This window comes from Hipposideros armiger, unplaced genomic scaffold (genome assembly GCF_001890085.2).
Source record: "Hipposideros armiger isolate ML-2016 unplaced genomic scaffold, ASM189008v1 scaffold_293, whole genome shotgun sequence".
Classification (NCBI taxonomy): Eukaryota; Metazoa; Chordata; class Mammalia; order Chiroptera; family Hipposideridae; genus Hipposideros; species Hipposideros armiger.
In genome coordinates this window covers 46,317-60,945 of record NW_017731643.1, presented here as the reverse complement: position 1 = coordinate 60,945, position 14,629 = coordinate 46,317, and the positions used below count along the sequence as shown (strand labels likewise).

General features: G+C 41.4%; 1 protein-coding gene across 1 annotated transcript in view; it reads right to left on the bottom strand.

Annotated features, from left to right (window-relative positions):
- Window positions 1-343: 343 nt before the first annotated feature.
- LOC109391442 (dynein heavy chain 14, axonemal-like) overlaps window positions 344-14,629 on the bottom strand; it is a 23,025-nt gene continuing 8,739 nt past the window's right edge. The window contains exons 4-12 of the mRNA XM_019659013.1: window positions 12,967-13,164; window positions 10,236-10,435; window positions 8,539-8,699; window positions 7,192-7,388; window positions 6,133-6,245; window positions 5,077-5,216; window positions 3,900-4,063; window positions 957-1,103; window positions 344-559 (exon numbers count right to left, since the gene is read on the bottom strand). Coding sequence (XP_019514558.1) covers window positions 344-559; window positions 957-1,103; window positions 3,900-4,063; window positions 5,077-5,216; window positions 6,133-6,245; window positions 7,192-7,388; window positions 8,539-8,699; window positions 10,236-10,435; window positions 12,967-13,164 — 1,536 coding nt within the window. The remainder of the gene's footprint in view (window positions 560-956; window positions 1,104-3,899; window positions 4,064-5,076; window positions 5,217-6,132; window positions 6,246-7,191; window positions 7,389-8,538; window positions 8,700-10,235; window positions 10,436-12,966; window positions 13,165-14,629) is intronic.

Genomic DNA, 14,629 nt, shown 5'->3' with positions numbered 1-14,629 from the left:
TTGAAGGGGTAGGCGGAGGGTCCCAAGTCCCAGATAATAGTCATGTATTTAGTTTAGCAAATCATGGATAATTCCCAAAACTATTTTCGCAATGAATTGGACCACCTTGTACTTTTTGTTAAAATCCTATACTTTATCATTTTCTTACTGATTCCTAATTCCTAAATGACAGGGACTAGGTCTTTACCATGCTTTTCTACAGCATTGTGTGTAATTAGGCTCTTAATGGATGGTATTTTGATGGCTGAACACAGATGTATTTACGAAGGGTGCTGACTACATGCGAGTACCTTGAAACGTTAATCTGGTTGTAGTCAGAAATTCAATGGTTCTGTATGGAAGTTTATTTTTCATTCTTTTCACACAGCAATGCAACTTGCATTGTGATCCAGTGACTAGGAGGTTTCTTTGTGGATAAAGACACTGATGTTAAAGCATTTGAGGGTGAGCAAGTGCTTGTCAGAGTCCGTGACCTCTCAGGTGTCTGATAAACTGGGCATTCAAAAGTATAGCGTTCTGAATCTGTCTGGTTAGAAGCACTTGGTGTTTTGGTAGAAATCTTAAAGAAAAAAGATCCAATAGTCAAACTGCATAGTTCAAGCAAACCAGTAGCTCACATTTTCAAATATGCTAGATTGGAGGGTTTGTTACAAATTCAATACATTTAAGGTTAGGTGGTTTTGTAACTGCATATGGAAATGATGCCTGGATAATTTAATTTTAAAGTGTAATCATGGCTTTATAAGTACATATTCATGAGAAATAACATTGGATGTTGGCATAACATCTATTGTAGATTTTAGCAATATTTTGGGCTAGTTTAAATGTTTCTGTCTGAAGTATATCATCCAATTTCCATAGTGAACTCGTAGGGAATGAGAAACAGAAGGGAAGGCTTATATTCCTGAGGGAAAGCTGAGAGGTTTAAGATTTGTGGTAAACTTTCGGGTGCTTACCTTTGTTGGCAAGAAGTATATTTCAGGAAAATCACAATGTATTTCATGAGGCAGCGAGTCTTCTAGAATTTTTTCTTCATGATTCCACCTTGCCCCTTCGATGAATAAACCAAAAACGTGAACTCCAACGTGTGTGGAATCTGTGCACTAAGATCAGAGAGAGGTGGTGTCAGCAGGTTCCCAGGCGGGACACTTCCTGGAATAGAAGCTTCACTCCGAGGGTGGCCACAGAGGAGGCCGATTGCTTCCCTTCCAGCCCAGTGAGGGCCCATCGCTGTGCAACGCTGGTTTCCCCAGGCTCTAAGGTGAGTGCTTCATTCTTTTCCTGCTCTGAGCGCTTAAACATTGTAGGCTTTGGTCTACACATGATGACCCCTCAAAGTTACGATAATCAGAACAGTGTGCTGCTAGCATAAAGACAGACATAGAACAACAGAACAGAATAGAGAACCCAGAAATAGTCACATGCTCAAATGATTTGCAATAAAGGTGCCAAGATATTCAATGGGGAAAGGACAGCCTCTTCAACGAATGGTGAAAATTGGATATCAACATACAACATGAACTGTTACCTTACACTATACAAACATTAACTCGCAGTGGATCAATGACCAAAACTTAAGTGCTAAAACTATAAAACTCTTAAGGGAACACCTTTATGACACTGGGTTTGTTAATTTCTTGGATATGACACCAAAAGCACAGAAAACATAAAAAATAAATAAATTGGGCTACACTAAAATGAAAAAACTAGCAAAGGACACTATCAATAGAGTGAAGAGGAAACCCACAGAATGGGAGAAAATATCTGCAAATCATATATCAAATAAGGGATAGTATCTAGAATACGTAAGAAACTCCTACTATTCAACAACAGACCCCAAAAATCCTGATTAAAAAATAGACAAAAACTTGAATAGACATATCTCCAAAGAAGCAATACGAATGGCCAATAAGCACATGCAAAGACATTCAACATCACTAGTCATCAGGGAAATGCAAATCAAAACCACAGTGCGATACCACTTCACATCCACTGGGATGGCTACTATCAGAAACCAGGAAATAACAAGTATTGGTGAGGATGTGGAGAAATTAGAACCCTTGTGTTGCTAGTGGAAATATAAGACAGTGCAGCCACTATGGAAAACGTATGGCATCCCCCACACCAAATTTAACAGAATTACAATATGATCCAACAATTCCACTCCTACATATATACACAAAATAATTGAAAGCAGGAACTCAGACATTTGCACACTCATGTTCACTGCAGCATTATTCACAACAGCCAAAAGATGGGAGCAACTCAAGGGTTCACTGACATATGAATGGATGAACACAATGAGGTGTTAGGGACTGAATGTTTGTGTCCCAACCAAATGCATGTGTTGAAGCCCTGTCACTCGGCGTGATTCTATTTAGAGATGGGGCCTCTGAGAAAAAATTAAGGCTAAATGAAGTCATACAGGTGGGGTTACTGATCCAATAGGATTAGCTATCCTGATGAGTAGGGACACCAGAGATCTTGCTCTTTCTCCACACATGCCCACCAAGCAAAGGCCATGTGAGGACATGGCGGGAAGGTGGACACGGCGAGAAGGTGGTTGTCTGCAAGCCAGCAAGAGAGCTCTCTGCTGGCCCCCTGATCTCAGACTTCCAGCCTCCAGAAATGTGAGAAAATAAATTCCTGTTGGTGAGGCTACCCAGTCTGTGGCATTTTGTTATGGCAGCCTGGGCTAAGACACAGAGGGGTCTATACATACAATGAAATATCCAGTCTTAAAAACGAAGGACATTCTGGGGCCGGCCGAGTGGCGCAATGGTTAAGAACTCGCTTGGGACGCCAGAGGGCCCCGGTTCGGATCCCACATATGAGGGCCAGTGACACTGCCCTCTACAGCTAAGATGCTGAACAACAGCTCAACCTGGAGCTGGGCTGCCGTGAGTCGCCGGCGACGGCGTGGGCTGCAGTCCCTGTGGCAGTGGATTGCCATGGGCTACCGTGTGTGGCCAGCAGCCAGCGTGAGCGGCCAGCAGCCGCAGTGAGCGGCCGTCCAGAAGCCGGCGACTGATCTGCCTCGCCAGAGAAGAGCGCAATGATGGTGCCAACTTGGGCCAGTGAAGCAACATCATCCACAACTAGATTGAAGAACAAAACGACAGCAACTTGTCTGTTCCCCTTTCCCCAATTCCCCAGCACTGTTCCCATCCCCCCAATTCCCCAATAAAAAATCTTAAAAAAAAAAAAAAAAACGAAGGACATTCTGACACAGAGATGAACCCTAAAGACATGCTAAGTGAAATAAGCCAGTCACAACAGGGCAAATGATGCACGATTCCCCTTATCTGAGTCATCTACAGCAGTCAAACTTATAGAGACGACAAGTAGAATGGTGGCTAGATCGGGGAGTAAGTGTTTAATGGTGCAGAGTTTCAGTTTGGGAAGATTGGGAGATAGGTGTTGGTGATAGTTGCAGAAAATTGCAAATATAATTAATGTCACTGAACTGCACACTTAAAAATAGTTAAAATGGTAAATTTTATGTTCTGTATATTTGACCACATGTGGCAGTTTGGCTGCGAGCAGCCATGGGGAGAGGTTTGCCCCACTGATTTGAAATCTTGCCTTTCAGGCCCGATCTCAGCGGCTTTCAGTCTCCACTTATAACAGGATAGTTATGAAGTTCACTTACTGTATGTATTTAAATCTTTTATTCATTTCATTTACCTACAATTCTCTCTATACCCCTGGAAAGAATGGGAAGATCAAGTCTGATGGCATTTTTAAGGGGGGCTGTGCCTTGGCTATGCCGCCTGTCTAGTGCCCGGTGGGTGCCTGACACACGGCGAGTGTGGAATAAAGGTCTGCTGAGGAAATGAGCGATGGAAGGAAGGAACGAACGAATGAACGAATGAATGAATGAATGATTACTCCAGTACCTTAAAGGCTCTCCTGACGATGTTGAGTTTCCTTTGGATGATGATGGAGAACTCCTCCTCTTTGATGTTAGTGGTGTCAGAGATCACGTGGTGGGTAAAAGTCAGGCTATCGATAGAGAGTCCTTGGGACCGTCCATAGTCTTGAAGCACAGCAGTGAGAAAGGCTTTGGAGGAAAACATACAAGTTCCTAGTGAGTCTCAGGGATTCAGGGACTGTGCACGTCCCAGAGATTCTGGGGGTTGCGGGGTGAGCACCACTGATGTCTCATGGGGAGGGAAGAATGGAGAAGAAAGAGTCAGGAAATGCAGGAGCGGGGTGAGAGGCTAGGCTGCAGGGAGGAGATTAAATCCAGCCGCCTCTTAGTCTGGCCAGCTGCACGCGCTTCCTGGGGAACGTGGGTTGCTTTTGTAGGACCAGTGCTCCTCTCATATAAATCCTGGGACTTTATCTACTTCTGACCCAAACTTGGCGACCATACTACTTCATCCTCCTGGCAACAAAGATAGGTCCCAGGGGCACGTACAAGACCGAGTATGTCAGAGCCTTTCTCAGGAAATGACATATGGGCACTGGGAAAAAGGAAGGCTCTTTTCCCTCTGGACTTGCCAAGCTGCTCGTGACGATTTCTTCCCTTGGTTTCACAGAGAAAGGCTATATGCAGCAGGAAAAAAAAAAAAGACCTGCATATACTGGAAACAGAGCTAAGATACAAGGACACAGGCTGAGACTGAAACGGGGGGGCAACGGATCTCCTGGATCCAGTCGTGCCTGACGCTGGAGACCCCTTGACTTCCTCCCCACTTGTATGAGCCTAGAGCTTGCCCTGCGGCTGAATCAATCCCTGGGGTAGGTGCCCATCTGCAGGAGTCCCACCTTAACATGCAGCGGCCTTTGGGAGGGACCTAGTGTTGGCCTTTGACATCACAGAATCCGTGGCCTAGAGATGAGAAAGCGCTGCTGTGTGTGAGGAGACGGGGTGAGGGAGGGAAGCGGGTGGGAGGGGACAGGCTGCTTGAGTGCCCGCGGGAGGCCTTGGGACCTGCGGAGGGCGAGGGCGCAGGCGCTGTCCTGTGGGCTCTCATTCTAAAGGGGAGCAGGACAGGGGCTGGTGCTGAAGGGACTGGGTACACACTGGCCTGGGCCAGGTGTGGGGCTGGTCCTGGTTCTCAAGCTCACCTTGTGGAAAGAAGAAAGCTGGGAGCCAGTATCTTGCAGGAAACCCTTCAAAGAAATCACTGTTTTCATCAGAAGGATGTTTGGGTTTTGGGCTAGGTGATGGGACAGGGTGCTTCCAAGCTGTGGTGAGTCTCATGTACCTACGGGAAGGGAGGTCACAGGTTGGGGTGGGTATGGGCATAATAGCGGCACACTGTCAGGTGATCTGAGCAAATCCCTCCAGTCCCTCCCAGCTCCCTCCCATCCTGTTCATCCCGGACTCTTCCTCACTCAGGCACCTTGTCCTGTACAGAAGTGGAAACCAGCGTGGCTCTAAAGCGCATGAGGTCAGGACGCACTAGAAGGCAATACGTTTGGGTAACAAGGTGTTGTGATTAGGGCGGGAACCCTGGCTGGGCATTGTTTCTGAGTTACCGACTTCTCTAACAGGACACGTAGTAACTCACTCATAGTTACAGGGTCTAAGAGACAGTTAGGCACAGACTTTGGAACCAGGTTTTCTGGGTTCAAATCTCAATACTTCTATTTTATAGTTGTGAAAACTTGGGGAAGTTATTTCGTGTCTTTGTGCCTCAGTTTTTTCATCTCTAAAATGAGGAAGATGATGATACCCACTTCATATCACAGGGTTACTGTGAGAATTTAGTGAGTACGAGTAAAGCACTTAGAAAAATGTTTGACACACGGTGAGGCACTCATTGTTAACGCTCATGCCTTTCAAATTATTTTATATTATGTACTAAATACGTTTAAAAATAACATGTAACTGATTCGTATTTCTTTCCTGTTTCTCCCTGCTAGCTTCACAAGACAAAACACGATGTAGAATACAGGAAAGAGAAATGTACTAGGTTCTGGCTCTGTTTCTCTTCGAGCTGAGTGACTCTCAGCTTCTTAGTTGCCATTTCCTTCCTGAGCTGAAGACAGGAATCCCTCCCTCGCTTAATTCACATGTTGCTGTGGGAGCCCAGCGAGGCCGAGCATGTGGATTTATGCTGTAAACTGGTAAGCTAGAAGCAGAAGGAAGGAAGAGATATAAAGTAGTGTCACCCGTACCTACGGTGTATCGCAGTGGAAGCCATTTTGGCCCAGGTATTAAAGAAATTCAGTCGCTGGATGAGATCATTAACCCAGGAACTCAGGAGTCGGCATGACTTGTAGGCATATTTCTGTTAAGATTTAGAGACACGCACATAATTTCTTTTTTAAGATTTTTTTCCTGGCCCACAGAAACAATTTGTTGCCAGGAGGCAACAGAGGCGAGAGAGGCCAGAATTTTGCAACCAGTACCACCACACCCCCAACTCCTACTTTCCAAAAGAAATGCGCTAGCCCCCCAGCCCTCTGTACAGCCCCTCCTGCACCCCATCTCACTGTACGCGGCTGCCTGGCTGCCTCTGGTCCCTGGTTCACAGCAGGCCAGGCCTCCCACCAGCTCCACTTAGACTTGACCTGAGTCTTGAGCTGGCCTTGGTGCTGGGCACCAGCCCGCCCCTCCCAGCTGGCTCCTGTCCGTGTGGACTTGTCCTCCGCCCTGTTTCCCCTGGTGTGCCTTTTGGGGGCCACAGGGGAGCACGACGGACTGTCAGCCCCAGTTCTCCTGGCTTTATTGACATTCCCAAAACTCTAATTGGGATTTTTGGAATCTAAAGGACATAACCCTTTTCCTAAGCACATATATGCATCTATAAGCATGTGTTTTATATAAGTGTATATGTATTTTTATAATCCTTAAAAATGACATATTTTTCCTGAAACTTTAAAAAAATTTAATAATACATCTTAGAGATCCTTTCAGTATATCAGTGCTTGCCTCATTGTTTGTATGTATCCTAATTTATCTAACCAGATTCTTGTTAATAGATAACTTAAGCTGTTTTCAGCTTTATGTTATTATAAAGTCCTGTGATAAACATCTCTAAGATAAATCTATTTAAGAATTGCCAAATTGCTCTGAGATTTTATTAATATATACGCACAACAAAAGTATGTCAGCATCTTTTAATGGATGCGCAATATTTCATCATGCTGGTATACCACGGTTAACTTACCCTTCCCTGAAAGTGGGACACTTATTTCAATCAAGCAAGAAAATAGGAAATAATAATTACTTACCTGCCAAAATGCTGGCACTCTGGTTTGGAGAAAAGAGTCATATATCTCCTCCAACTCTTGGGTGAGGATGATCTGTCCTTTCATAGCAAGTTGAAGATCTTTCAAAGACTCATGTATAACAAACAGTAACTTATCAAATCGTTCCATTTCTTGTTTCAAAAAGGTTAGCAAGACACAATGGATAAGGGGATCATAGCCTGGGTTTAAAAAAGCAGTAAAATTATATCTTTCAGATAAAATGAGGCTTTACCTACAGAGATATAGGATTTAGAAGTTAAAGGAATTTCATCTATCTAGACCAGAGACTGAAAAACATTTTCTGCAAAAGACCAGTTAGTAAATAGTTTATTTTAGGCTCTGTGGGCCATACTGTCTCTGTCACAACTACTCAACCCCCCCACCCCCCACTGTAGTGTGAATGCAGACACAGACAAAAACAAACAATCATGGCTGTACTCAACAAAGCTTTACTTGTAGAAACTCAAATTTGATTTTCATATAATATTTATATGTCACAAAATATTACTCTTCATTTTTTTCCCCAGCCATTAAAAACAATGTAAAAACCATTTTGCTTGTGGGCTGTACAAAAACAAATGGTGGACTAGATTTGGCCCGCCAGCCCTAGTTTGCCAACCATTGACCGCTACGCAACAATAGCACTAGTTTGATAGACTATTGCTCAGCATTCAGCTCTAGAATGAGTCTTTTTCCAAGGGTTAAAATATCGGTATTGAAAATTTAACTGGGCAAATTACCATAGTCCAACACATTAGCCCTTCAGCGCAGGGCCTGGAACTAACTCTAGACAACCAGGTTTGCTCTGTCTCCTCTGGGCCTGCCTTCCCACTCCCTTAGTTCCTCAGAATCAAGAGTCTCCCATCAAAGGGCCCATCTAAACCTCACTGTCCAAAATGCTGTTCCAGAAGGCAGAGAGGCAAAGAACAGGGACCTAGAAGCTCTTTAGCATCTCTCAAGCAGAGCCGCTCCTTTCTGTTGCCACAATGATTATTTCTTCACTTTCAGTCTTGGGGCCGCCCCTCACACCTCAAAAAATCAACTGACCCATCGATCGATCAACCAACCAACAACCAAACAACCAAACAACCAACTAACCAACTAACCAACCAACCAACCAACCAACCAAACGACCGACCGACCGACCCCAAAACAAACCCACAGCATCATTTTATTGTCGGCTCCTCATTCCCCACTTTGAAGAGCGAAGGGGGTGGTAGAGGTTTCGCTTTCCATCTCATCTCAGCCTCTCTACTCTACTTTCCCCGATGCCCGAGTCCTTCACTGAGAAGGTTGAGGGGAGAGAAAGAAGCGCATGCTCGTACTTACGTTTGAGGGCTTTATAAAGAGACTCCCAGATGGGGCTTGACATGATGCGCTTCAGTGTGCTCTGAGTTCGAGCACCATCTTCTTTCTCCACGGACAGTGGCAGCCGCTTCAGCATGTCAGATAAAACTTCCATCACCAGGTCATCATTGCTCTGCTTACCGCTGCGAAAGAAGAGAAGAATGAGATACAGCTCTGGCTACTCTAGGAGCGTCCTCTATGTCTCTTCTGAAGGTAAATACAGCTTCACAGAAAGAACCACAAAACCACGATATGGCGACCATGGAGACTAATAGAGATCATGGAGTTCGTTTCAGTTTTGTTTTCAGATGGGAAAACTGTTCAATGGACTTTAGACATTTGCAAGGAAATAGGTATGCTTCAAGTTTTCTTAAGATTTCTTTGTAAAATACTCATCATCTGAATACATCTGCATAAAGGAAATACCAAGACTGAAACGAAAAAGAGGAGGCAACCAGACAGAGTATGCTGAGGTCGCTTTACATAGGCATTCAGCTGCACGTCAAATTCCTCGTGTTTCCACAAAGGGTCCCTGGTCACACACTCAATGGGTGGTGCCAGGAGGACAGTGTGTACAGGTCTGGGTGAGGATGGGATACTAAACAAAGCCACAGAATACGAAAGCTGGGGGATCCTTTTAAAGATGAGGAAACCAGGTCTCAGAGGTGACAGGACCTCCCTAAACAGTTAGTAAATGAGTAGGGAGTCGGACACGCCTCTCCCAAGTTCCCCTCTGCTACTCGATATATTCTAGGGGCGACTGGTTTTTCAACAAACATCCCAGCTTTCACACAGCCAAACGAAGGTCAGAGTAAGTGATAACCGGAAGCTACAGCTATGTGTTTAGCTCAACAGTGGTGCTTCTGAGCTGTTTTCTAACACATAAAGTAATGTGTCCTTATTTTGTCGTCACACTTTGTTTTTGACTTTAAAAGTAGAGTCACTCAGTGGAATTCATCTAAGGTGGCCTTGAATGTTGGGAAGGGAAGGGTGGGATGATCTCTTTGGTAATCAAGCCATCAGGGGCTTAAGCCATGTAGTTCCGGCATTAACAAACATGATCTTATTTTACAGTCACAGGCTTGAGGAGGCCTGAGGACTTGGCTTCTGTGTGTTACACTATTTACACCTCACAATAGCCTTGATGGGTAGACAGGTACTATCTCCTTTTATGGATAAACAGGATACGGCTGTTGAGGCAGTGTGACCTGGGATGCAGAGCTAATCGGAGGCATCATCAACATGGGCCTTTCAAAGCAGGACTTGTTCCTCCTGACCACACTGTCTGTCCTCTGACTTAGTATGATGGTTCTTTTCCCCTGTCCTATAGAAGTAAATAAGTCATTTCACATTTAAACAAATTCAGTTTAAAAATACCACTCATCAGGTACAATTCAATTACTCAACAAAGATTTACTGAGTATCTACTACATGCGTGGTAACTGTGTGTGTGTGTGTGTGTGTGTGTGATGTGTGTGTGTGTGCGCATGTGTGTGTGTGTGCATGTGTGCACGTGCATGGGTATGTATACTAGCTTCTGTGTCATTTGGAGAATTTAGATTTTGTATTTTTAGATTACATTTTTCTATAAGTCCTATACTGTGTCTTCAAATAAACATTTAATAGTTTTTAACTATTTTAATAATTTTTCTAATTTAGCTAACAATAGTGAGTCTTACCTGATCATGACACTGGTAGGGGTTGTTCTTGGTTGTAGGGCAATGAGATTATCAATGAAATTTTGGCCCTGGATCTCCCTGCAGCCCCTCATGGCCTCAGGGTGCAACCCCAAAAGCTCAGGAGGGTCATCGTCAGGTAAAGACTGGATAATGTGTACGTAATCCTTTATGCTTGCAGATTCTGGCACTGGCTGACATAGCTGAAAATTTCAAAACTGTTAGTTTTTTGCATAGTAAGGTATCTATTTTCAGTAATGGGTGAAGACAATATGTCCCCATGAAATTTTATTCAGAAGGCTCTTATTTGTAGTCACTTCTGTCAAAAGGTACACCTGGGACCACAATATTATAAAGTATGATTGCATGATATGCACATATAACTTTCTCTTTGGGAAAAGAGAAAGAAAAAGGAAGAAAAATACTTACAGGTTAGGGTAATTCTGACTACCCGTTGCCTCAATATACTATATGCATAGATAATGATGCAACCAACCTTTAACAAATCATTTTAGTTGGGTAAAACCTACAGAAAGAAAGTGAGTGATCTTAAGAATAACTCACCACCTAGGAATTAGTGAAGGTGATCCAAAGATACAAGCTTCCAGTTATAAAATAAATTTAAAAAAAATTGAGGAAGTAGAACAAATTAACCTTAAAATTTATAAGGCACCATAGAAGACCCCAAATTAGCCATGGCAATCTTGAGATAGAAGAACAAAGCTAGAGATATAATGCTACCTGATATCAACTTATACTACAAGGCAACAATAATCAAACCAGCATGATAGTTGCATAAAAATGGACACATAGATCAATGGAACAGAATAGAGAGCCCAGAAATAAATCCATGCGTGTATGGTTAATTAATCTATGACAAAGGAAGCAAGAATTTACATTGGGGTAAAGACAATCTCTTTAATAAATGGTACTGGGAAAACTGGACTGACACGTGCAAAACAATGAAACTGGACCACCTTCTTATGTCATATATAAGAATAAACTCAAAATGGATTAAAGACTTAAATGTAAGACCTGAAACCATAAAACTCCTAGAAGAAAACATAGGAAGTAAACTCTCAGACATTACCCTTAGTAATATATTTACTGATATATCTCCTCGGGCAAGGTAAGTAAGAGAAAAAATAAACAAATGGGACTACATCAAACTAAAAAGTTTTTTCACAGCAAAGGAAACTATCAACAAAACAAAAAGACACCCTACTGAATGGGAGAAGATATTTGCCAATGATACATTTGATAAGGGGTTAATATCCAAAATTTATTAAAAAACTCATACAACTCAATACCAAAACAACAAATAATCCAATTAAAAATTGGACAGAGGACACAAACAGACATTTCTCCAAAGAGGACATACAGATGGCCAATATACACGTGAAAAGATGCTCTATATCACTTAATCATCAGAGAAATGCAAATAAAAACCACAGTGAGATACCACCTCACACCTGTCAGAATGGCTATCATCAATAAATCAACAAACAAGTATTTGCCAGGATGTGGAGAAAAGGGAACCCTCATGCACTACTGGTGGCACTGCAAATTGGTGCAGCCACTGTGGAAAACAGAATAGTGGTTCCTCAAAAAGTTAAAAATAGAATTACCTTATGACCCAGGAATTCCACTCCTGGGTATCTATCCAAAGAAATCTAAAACACTAATTCAAAAACAATATATGCACCCCTATGTTTACTGTGGCACACTATTCACAATAGCCAAGACATGGAAACAACCAAAGTGCCCATCAGTAGACGATTAGTAAAGAAATTGTGGTACATTTATACAATGGAATCTAACTCTGCCATAAAAAAAGAATGAAATCTTACCATTTGCAACAACATGAATGGACCTAGAGGGTATTATGCTAAGTGAAATAAGTCAGACTGAGAAAGACAAATACCATATGATCTCATATGTGGAATCAAAGAACAGAATAAATGAGCAAACAGAAAAAGACTCATAGATACAAAGAAAAAACTGATGGTTGCTAGAAGGGAGGAGGGGTGGGGGATAGGTAAGGAGGTGAAGGGATTAGAAAATACAAATTGGCAGTCACAAAATAGTCACTGGGATGTAAAACACAGTATGGGGAACATAGTCAATAATGTTGTAAAGACTGTGTAGGGTGTCAGATGGGTACTGGACTCATCGGGGGGATCACTTCATAGATTAAATAAATGCCTAACCACTGCGCTGTATGCTTGAAACTAATATAAAACAATGTGTCAACTATAATTAAATACATATATGCATACATATATATCATCACAGATGTGAAGTACAGCATAGGGAATATGGTCAATGGTATTGCAATAGTTATGTTCAATGTCAGGGGGTAGTAGACTTGGGCGTATTATCACTTTGTGAGGAGTGTGAATGTCTAATCATTATGTTGTTTTGTACACTTGAACTAATAAAAAAAATTGAGAAGCTATTGAATGGGGAAAAAAGGGACCTCTTTCTTCCTGTTTAGCAGCTGTATCTCCCTGTTCATTAGCTCTAAGTCCTGACTGGGTAAAGGCTGTGAGGAGGGCAGTTGGCTGGATAGATGAAACGGTAATTTACAGAGTAATGGTAATTAATTTTGTCATACTGAAAGTTAATAAACGCCACTAAAAGTGAACATTAAAATGTACTTAAATGCAGATTTTAAATAATGCAGCAACATTTGGTAAGTCAAGGAATGTAAGAAAATGTGTTCCTTCCTTACCTCATCACTAAAGAAACCGAAGTCATCTTCCAGCACGTCGGGGTTACAGAATTTGTAGACAAGGGTGTTCAAACATCGCCTGTCCCAGTTATCAGTCACTTGGCCACCGTAAATCACTTCCCCAAACAGGTAGCGCAGTGTCTGCCACGGGATAGCGGGCTGTGCGGTCAGCGCATTTTCCAACACCTTTATGGCCACCTTCAGAAAATATACCAGTTTTTATTATTTCAGTATGGGATTGCAGCTTACTCTGTTGTTTTAACATAAAATCAGCAACTCTCAAACAGCTGCATATATTTTCTCAGTATGTTTTGATATCAGGTGAAGGAAGACCCCTGCAGGACTTGAATTTTTGGGTACATTTCTAGCTTATTCTCAGCATCTCTTCTTCCACATGAATTTTATTAATTTCAAAATCTCCCTAATAGGATGCTAACTGAAATCACATTAAGTTTGACTAGTAATTTTGGAAGGATTGATAACTTATGATCAATTCCTATCCAAGAACATGGAATGTATTTATTTAGAGAAGGCAGGATTAAAAAAAAAAAAGGGTGAGGAATCAGATTGCCACTTATCAGTTGTGTAACTTGGGCAAGTTTATTAAGTGTCCTGTGCCTTTATTTCCTTACCTATAAAGTGAGGATAATTAGTGTACTTAGCTCATAAGGTTGTTGTGAGAATTAAATAATTCATATAAAGCTATCAGAACATGAAGTTCTCAACAACTGTTATTCTTTCCCTTAATTTATAATGTTCTTTATCTAGGACACATACATTTCTTGTTAAATTTGTCCCTCCATATTTAAAAAAAATTTATCACTATTGTGAACATACTCTTTCCTACTTCCATTCCTAGGTGTTTACTGCTAGAGAAAAGTTATGTGTTTTATACATTTATGTTTTTATCCAACTACTTTACCAAGTTCTCTGATTCTTCTAGTTTTTTTTAACATCATAGGTTTTCTAGATACAGTTATAGCATATATATATATATATATTTAATTCTTTTATAACATTAATGTTAATTATGTGATTTTTCTTACCTTATTGCATTTACTAGAACTTGTAAAGCAATGTTGAATGATAACGGTGATAACAGGCATTTCTGTCTGAGTCTTCGTTTTACTTGAAACAATTTCAGTGTTTGGTTATTTACAATAATATTCCCTGTAGGTTTTTGGTAGTTTTTTTCATATTTAAGCAGTTTCTTTTAATCCTATGTTTTAGCATTCTTATTAGGAATGGCACCTGAGTTCATGGTAAACGTCTTTTCTACATCTATTGATTATAAAGTTATAGATTCCGGATATTGAGCCATTCTTGCAATAAACCCTACTTGGTGATAATGCATTATTCTTCTGATTCATTGCTAAAACTTATTAATAGTTTACATAGAATTTTTACATCAAGTTGTAAGCAAAATTATAGGTCTTATCTATATAATCTTTATCAGGTATTCATATTATATTAGCTTCATAAAATGAATTGGGGAGATTTCCATATTGTTCTAAGGTCTGGAATAGTTTAAAAATATCAATATATCTGTATTTTAAAGTTCAGAGTGAACTAAGCTCTGAAACTATTTCATTCTGGTATTATTGGCAATGTCTTGCAATGTCTCTATGGCAACTGGTTTCCTCAAAATTTCCATTTCTTGGGC